The 8053-nt window shown below is 51.5% G+C and overlaps 1 protein-coding gene across 1 annotated transcript; it reads right to left on the bottom strand.

Annotated features, from left to right (window-relative positions):
- Positions 1–371: 371 nt before the first annotated feature.
- LOC149428727 (phospholipase A2-like) lies at positions 372–7390 on the bottom strand (the record flags this gene model as incomplete). The annotated part of the gene is made up of 4 exons (XM_089667071.1): positions 7240–7390; positions 5409–5479; positions 1620–1767; positions 372–478 (listed from the first exon to the last, which is right to left on the bottom strand). Coding segments are annotated over exons 2-4 (289 nt in total), but the record flags the coding sequence as incomplete, so codon positions are not given.
- Between the last annotated feature and the right edge of the window lie 663 nt (positions 7391–8053).

The following is an 8053-nucleotide window of genomic DNA, read 5'->3' as shown; positions in this document are numbered from 1 at the left end:
CCTGATAACTGAAAATCATAAATATGGAGTCCAAATGCTCTCCCCATCTTTGTGCTGGTTTTGTCCATGAAGGACACGGGTATAATTGAAGTATTGGGACATGGGACCAGTCAATGGTGTATGAAGCATTTGGACAGACAGCTGGATGTAGGAGGCTGGAGCAGATTGCACAATCTATGGCATGGGTGCTCGACCTGTGCCCCCCCCCAGCTGTTGCAGAACTACAACTCCCATGAAACATTGCAAGGTACAAGCACGACTCCCAAAGGCAGAGGCATGATGGGACTTGTAGTTTCAGAACAGCTGGAGGGTCGCAGATGGGGATAAGACACAGATCCTGGTTGCAGTCTATGGGCAGCGATTGGTCTTACAGCAAATTACGTCTCCATCGATGTAATCGTATCTATAAAAGACCCAAAGTGGATAACATCCTCCGCTGGAGATCGACTCAAAGCAGCAATCATGGACGTGACAGCACCTGGAGCGGGACAAAGAGAGCAAGGTGTATATAATTCATCACAGCAAGGTGTATATACATGAAGAATGCAGCCTATTCGTTCACTAGAGAGCGGTGACGTCACCGAGAATGAAGCCTATCCATTCACTAGAGGGCGGTGACGTCACCGAGAATGCAGCCTATCCCTTCACTAGCGAGCGGTGACGTCACAGAGAATGCAGCCTATCCATTCACTAGAGGGCGATGACGTCACCGAGAATGCAGCCTATCCCTTCACTAGCGAGCGATGACGTCACCGAGAATGCAGCCTATCCCTTCACTAGAGAGCGGTGACGTCACCGAGAATGCAGCCTATCCCTTCACTAGCGAGCGATGACGTCACCGAGAATGCAGCCTATCCCTTCACTAGAGAGCGGTGACGTCACCGAGAATGCAGCCTATCCAATCACTAGAGAGCGGTGACGTCACCGAGAATTCAGCCTATCCGTTCACTAGAGAGCGGTGACGTCACCGAGAATTCAGCCTATCCGTTCACTAGAGAGCGGTGAAGTCACCGAGAATTCAGCCTATCCGTTCACTAGAGAGCGGTGAAGTCACCGAGAATTCAGCCTATCCGTTCACTAGAGAGCGGTGACGTCACCGAGAATTCAGCCTATCCGTTCACTAGAGAGCGGTGACGTCACCGAGAATTCAGCCTATCCATTCACTAGAGAGCGGTGACGTCACTGAGAATTCAGCCTATCCCTTCACTAGAGAGCCGTGACGTCACCGAGAATGCAGCCTATCCCTTCACTAGAGAGCGGTGACGTCACCGAGAATGCAGCCTATCCCTTCACTAGAGAGTGGTGACATCACTGAGAATGCAGCCTATCCAATCACTAGAGAGCAGTGACATCACTGAGAATACAGCCTATCCGTTCACTAGAGAGCGGTGACATCACTGAGAATACAGCCTATCCCTTCACTAGAGAGCGGTGACATCACCGAGAATGCAGCCTGTCACTAGAGAGCGGTGACATCACGGAGAATGCAGCCTGTCACTAGAGAGCGGTGACATCACGGAGAATGCAGCCTGTCACTAGAGAGCGGTGACATCACGGAGAATCCACTGGATCACAGGAATATGACTGGATGTAATCCACAAGGCGGGGGAATATCTTACCAGTCAATGTTGTCCACAGGCCACCCGCTCCCTCCGGCACCGCAGTGACACCCGTAGAACGCGTACGTGAATAATGCCGGCCTGCCAACCACTATTTCTATCATGCGACCAAACTGGATTAATCCGCCGTACGTCTGAACCAACATCGCTGGAAGGAGAAAGACACGGGTCACCGACCGCACATGCTCACAATAGACAATCAACCGCTCATTAACTCCGCCCCCTCACCTCCCTCCCGGCAGAGATGGGACCGCCTGACTTGGGCAGCCAGTTCCAGGACCGGCTAAATCCTTTCATTTTATTTTTATTTTTTTTTGATCGGCCTAAAAAAAAAATAAAATGACCATCCTTGGCTAGTTTATAGGGCAGGCGGCGGGCGGTGCTTTCCTCATCGCAGGTCCAGCAGCCTTTACAAAGTGCGTGTCATGGGTGCCTTTCTAGAAGAGCGGGAAAGGTTGGATTTGGGATTCTTTGGGTTCTCCAGCACTTGCGAACGTTTCCCGACTACGACCTGGAAGGACTTTATAGGGACACGGAGAATCGAAACATTGGACCAAAAGAACGACAAAATCCTAAAATCCCATTCGCTGACGCGTTTCAACAAACGGTCTTCTTCAGGGAAAATGGTACATCCTGTATATAATGCAAGGACCGAGGGAAACCGCAGCCATATGGACTAAAAATACAAATGGATGATATATCAATCGAGATATTTAGTCCATATGGCCGTTTCCCTTGGTGCTTGTATATATACACGGCTCAACAAAATGAAAGGAAGACTTTGTAATCCGAGTCGCATCCAGTCGATGACACTCCCGGGATATGGATCTGGTCAGGTAAGTCGCAGAGGGGGGTGTTCATCAGTTTCAACTGCTTTGGTGTTCATGAAATGAACAACAGGTGCACTAGATGGGCAACAATGAGATGACCCCCAAAACAGGAATGGTTTTACAGGTGGAGGCCACTGACATTTTTTCTCCTACTACTCTTTTCTGTTTTTCACTCGTTCTGCATTTGGCTCGGGTCAGTGTCACTACTGGTAGCATGAGGCCATACCTGGACCCTACAGAGGTTGCACAGGCAGTCCAACTCCTCCAGGATGGCACATCAATACCTCCCATTGCCAGAAGGTTTGCTGTGTCTCCCAGCACAGTCTCAAGAGCACAGAGGAGATTCCGGGAGACGAGAGCGCGGAGGAGATTCCGGGAGACGAGAGCGCGGAGGAGATTCCGGGAGACGAGAGCGCGGAGGAGATTCCGGGAGACGAGAGCGCGGAGGAGATTCCGGGAGACAGGAAGTTCCTCTAGGAGAGCTGGACAGGGCCATAGAAGGCCCTTAACCCATCAGCAGGACCGGTATCTGCTCCTTTGTGGAAGGAGGAACAGGATGAGTCCTGCCAGAGCCCTACAAAATGACCTCCAGCAGGCCACTGGTGTGAATGTCTCTGACCAAACACTCAGAAACAGACTTCATGAGGGTGACCTGAGGGCCCGACGTCCTCTAGTGGGCCCTGTGCTCACTGCCCGGCACCATAGAGCTGGATTGGTATTGGCCATTGAACCCCAGAATTGGCAGGTCCACCACTGGCGCCCTGTGCTTTTCACAGATGAGAGCAGGTTCCCCCTGAGCACATGTGACAGATGTGGAAGGGACTGGAGAAGCCGTGGAGAAGGTTCTGCTGCCTGTAACATGGTTCAGCATGACCGTTGGTGGTGGGGGGGTCAGTGATGGTTGGGGAGGTGTTTTGCCTCAAAACAAGGTGTTTTTAACACTACTACAATCGCTCACTAATACACGGATTAGGCTTAATAAATATTAAAGCAAAACATGATTTATTGAATAAGTTCTGTTAGTATAACAACATAAGAATTGTCAGAATTGCAAATCATATTTAGATCATATTATAGCAAGAATAAAGCATCAATACATCACCGGATATTGTAGCATCACCCACTGCCCAGTGACTGGGGGACTCCAACAGTCAGCAAAGGGGAATCCGGGAAATCACCGCAAGGCACGTCTGCCGCATCTTCAATGAGTCCCAAATTCCCCTAGAATCCCCCGTCTTTTATATACATAGTTTGGAATGTCTTTATCTACTGCCATGCGCAGTATCTCCTGGTTATAGAACGTCATGTATGATTCTGTGGAGTAGTTAGAGTCAATGCGTGATCGGCTGTGCCATCACGTGTAGTTACCTATTTTGATGGAATGCACATCTGGTGAATATCAGCCACATCTCTGGTTTCAACTGGTTTAATGTACACTTCCAACATGTTATTTTGAACTCCAGTTACCCATCTAATGGTTATAATCGTTAGCATTATGACAGTTGAGTGTCAATCACTTCTCATCCATACATCCTATACAGTCATGTCACACATGTATCACAGGAGGCATCTCCATGGAGGGACACACAGACCTCTACAGACAATGGCCCCCTGACTGCCATTAGGTATCGGGATGAAATCCTTGGACCCATTGTCAGACCCTACGCTGGTGCAGTGGGTCCTGGGTTCCTCCTGGTGCCGTGGGTCCTGGGTTCCTCCTGGTGCCGTGGGTCCTGGGTTCCTCCTGGTGCCGTGGGTCCTGGGTTCCTCCTGGTGCCGTGGGTCCTGGGTTCCTCCTGGTGCCGTGGGTCCTGGGTTCCTCCTGGTGCCGTGGGTCCTGGGTTCCTCCTGGTGCCGTGGGTTCTGGGTTCCTCCTGGTGCCGTGGGTTCTGGGTTCCTCCTGGTGCCGTGGGTTCGGGTTCCTCCTGGTGCCGTGGGTCCTGGGTTCCTCCTGGTGCCGTGGGTCCTGGGTTCCTCCTGGTGCCGTGGGTCCTGGGTTCCTCCTGGTGCCGTGGGTCCTGGGTTCCTCCTGGTGCGGTGGGTTCTGGGTTCCTCCTGGTGCAGTGGGTCCTGGGTTCCTCCTGGTGCACTGGGTCCTGGGTTCCTCCTGGTGCGGTGGGTCCTGGGTTCCTCCTGGTGCGGTGGGTCCTGGGTTCCTCCTGGTGCGGTGGGTCCTGGGTTCCTCCTGGTGCGGTGGGTCCTGGGTTCCTCCTGGTGCGGTGGGTCCTGGGTTCCTCCTGGTGCGGTGGGTCCTGGGTTCCTCCTGGTGCAGACAGTGCCTGGCCTCATGTGGGGGGAGTATGCAGGCAGTTCCTGGAGGATGAAGGAATTGATACCATTGAATGGCCCCCACGCTCACCTGACCTAAACCCAATAGAACCCCTCTGGAATGTCATGTTTCGGTCCATCCGACGCCCCCAGGTTGCACCTCAGACTGTCCAGGAGCCCAGTGATGTCCTGGTCCAGATCTGGGAGGAAATCCCCCAGGACACCATCCGTGGTCTCATTAGGACCCTCCCCCGACGTTGTCAGGCATGCATACAAGCACGTGGGGGCCACACAGACTACTGAGGACCATTCTGAGTTGCTGCAATGACATTTCACCAACATGGACTCGCCTGCTGCATCATTTCTTCACTTTGATTTTTGGGGTGTCTGTGAATTCAGTCCTCTGTAGGTCGATCATTTCCATCCAACGATGGGGCGTCCCCCCCCATCACCCATCCCCCCTCCATGTCAGTATAGAGATCCAGCAGGAGATTCCTCCCCATTGGGGTCTGATGGGTTCTCAGAGTCTTCCTTTAATTTTTTTGAAACCTTGATCAGCTATGATATATTTTTATTATTTGCTGAATAAAGTTCTTGTGATTTTTAGGATTTTGTCGTTTTGGTTTTATCCTCCGTATTGTACTTTCCAGGGAGAATAACTGATTGAAAGAAAAAAACTTTAATCGCTCACCCAAGCCTAGGAGGGTCGCCAGGGACGTCACCATGGTCCGGCCGGAACAGCATAAAACTTCGGGAATTTTTCTGCAGAACAATAAAGAAAATCTGTTCCAGGGATTTGTCAGCATCCATTCATGTCCTGCTTATCCCAAAGTAACAAAATAGATTGTAATAATGTCTCCCCTCATCTGCTGGGACTGCAGTCGGGTGTCCGCACAGGCGCTCCGAGCAACTGAATTGAAATCTGTTCAGTTCAGGAGAAAGTCCGGGGACCAGAAGCCTGCTGGTTACAATTAGGTCCCTAGGCAGTAAGAATTTTCCAGTATGCTGGACTCACGTTTTAATCTTATTGTGCAATCTCCTTTATTATGGTCACCCACTTTACAATCTCTGTAGAATCATCTCTGTATGCATTTATGCAGCGCGAGGGCCGACCAGAACAACGCATTCAATTTTCGTACAATTAGGAAGGCCTAAGCTGTGGGAAGATCTAAAGGTGATTGTACAATGAGATTGGAATTTGTGTGGACAGTTTAAAGATTTATTAGCACCTTTGTAGAGTGAGGGCCGGCCTAAGCTATTTAACGCCCCTTCCCAGCCCTTTGAGAGGTTCTACATGCCGGGAGGTGGAGGCGGGCATTCTTCCCTCCCCACCCTGACCATCAATGATTTTCCCTCCCCACTTCCATCTATGAGCCTTCCTTCCCTCCCCACCTCCATCAATGAGCCTCCCCATCTCCATCAATGAGCCTTCCCTTCCCTACCTCCATCAATGAGCCTTCCCTCCCCACCTCCAGTGAGTGAGGGCCGGCCTAAACTATTTAACCCCCTCCCAGCCCTTTGAGAGGTTCTACATGCTGGGAGGTGGAGGAGGGAATTCTTCCCTCCCCACCTCCATCAATGAGCCTCCCTTCCCTCCCCACCTCCATCAACGAGCCTCCCCTGCCTCCCCAACCTCCATCAATGAGCCTCCCCTGCCCCCCCCAACCTCCATCAACGAGCCTCCCCTGCCCACCTCCCATCAACGAGTCTTCCCTCCCCACCTCCCATCAACGAGTCTTCCCTCCCCACCTCCCATCAATGAGTCTTTCCTCCCCACCTCCCATCAATGAGTCTTTCCTCCCCACCTCCCATCAACGAGCCTTCCCTCTCCACCTCCCATCAACGAGCCTTCTCTCTCCACCTCCCATCAATGAGCCTTCCCTTCCAAACCTCCATCAACGAGCCTCCCCTGCCCACCTCAATCAACGAGCTTTCCCTCCCCACCTCCATCAACGAGCCTTCCCTCCCCACCTCCATCAACGAGCCTTCCCTCCCCACCTCCATCAACGAGCCTTCCCTCCCCACCTCCATCAACGAGCCTTCCCTCCCCACCTCCATCAACGAGCCTTCCCTCCCCACCTCCATCAACGACTCTTCCCTCCCCACCTCCATCAACGACTCTTCCCTCCCCACCTCCATCAACGACTCTTCCCTCCCCATCTCCCATCAACGAGCCTTCCCTCCCGACCTCCCATCAACGAGCCATCCCACAAGAGTTTTGGAGTTGCTGTGACCCAGTTGTCTAGACATTACAATTGGTCCTTGCCAAAATCCCTCAAATCTTTACACTTGTCCATTTTTTCTGCTTCCAAACACATCAACTTCAGGGACAACATGCTCATTGCTGCCTAATACATCCCACCCACTTTCAGATGCCATTGATATTCAATGATAATCAATGATATTCACTGTACCTGTCAGTGGTCAGAATGTTATGGCTGATTGGTGCACATCGCATGTGTCAGCTCCTTACCTGACGGAGATCAGCCTTTCAGCAGGTAGTAGGTGAAGGTTGGGCTCACCTGTCCACGGATTCTGCCCGTCTCTCGCACTGTCTGGGGAACGCTGCAAATAGTAGCAGCCGGGCGGAGCCTCTCTAAATGTCAGAATGTTCCTTTCCTGCTCAAGTCCGTCTCTCCCGTCTCTGGCAGTTCTGAGCGCAGACATGTCCACCAATCTGCTGTGAAGAGAACACATGGGAAGTGTGCGGTAAATCGGCAAATCAAAAACAACGGCATTCCCAACATCCCCATTGGAGCAGACTGGAACAAAATATGGTTGGCTACCTCCAATTGCTTGCTTTATTTGTTAGCCTACGAAAAGCTTAGAAACTAGTTTCACATTTGTCCATGACCTCAGAACAGATATACAAATTTGGCCTTAATGCCCCCCCCCCCCCTCCATTCCCCCAAATTGTTTTCAGGGCTGTAGAGAGCGTGGTGCCCTACTCCACGATTGATGGTCCTGCCCCAAAGCTTCTCACTTTTGAATACGAGTTTATAGCTTGCTTTGGTGGGTCCTAAACCGGTGGGAAGTCCACCTACATAGACCTACCTTGGACCTCAATGGACATCAGAGAAAGCTGGTGAGGTTTTGTATTTTATAGCTTGCTTTGGTGGGTCCTAAACCGGTGGGAAGTCCACCTACATAGACCTGCCTTGGACCTCAATGGACATCAGAGAAAGCTGGTGAGGTTTTGTATTTTATAGCTTGCTTTGGTGGGTCCTAAACCGGTGGGAAGTCCACCTACATAGACCTACCTTGGACCTCAATGGACAGCAGAGAAAGCTGGTGAGGTTTTTGTTCCTCACAGCTCAGCAAACGCTAGCTAAACCC

Source organism: Staurois parvus, unplaced genomic scaffold, assembly GCF_062004578.1.
Source record: "Staurois parvus isolate SC_StPar_1 unplaced genomic scaffold, SC_StPar_1.0 ptg003004l, whole genome shotgun sequence".
Classification (NCBI taxonomy): Eukaryota; Metazoa; Chordata; class Amphibia; order Anura; family Ranidae; genus Staurois; species Staurois parvus.
This window is presented reverse-complemented; position numbering and strand designations above follow the sequence as displayed.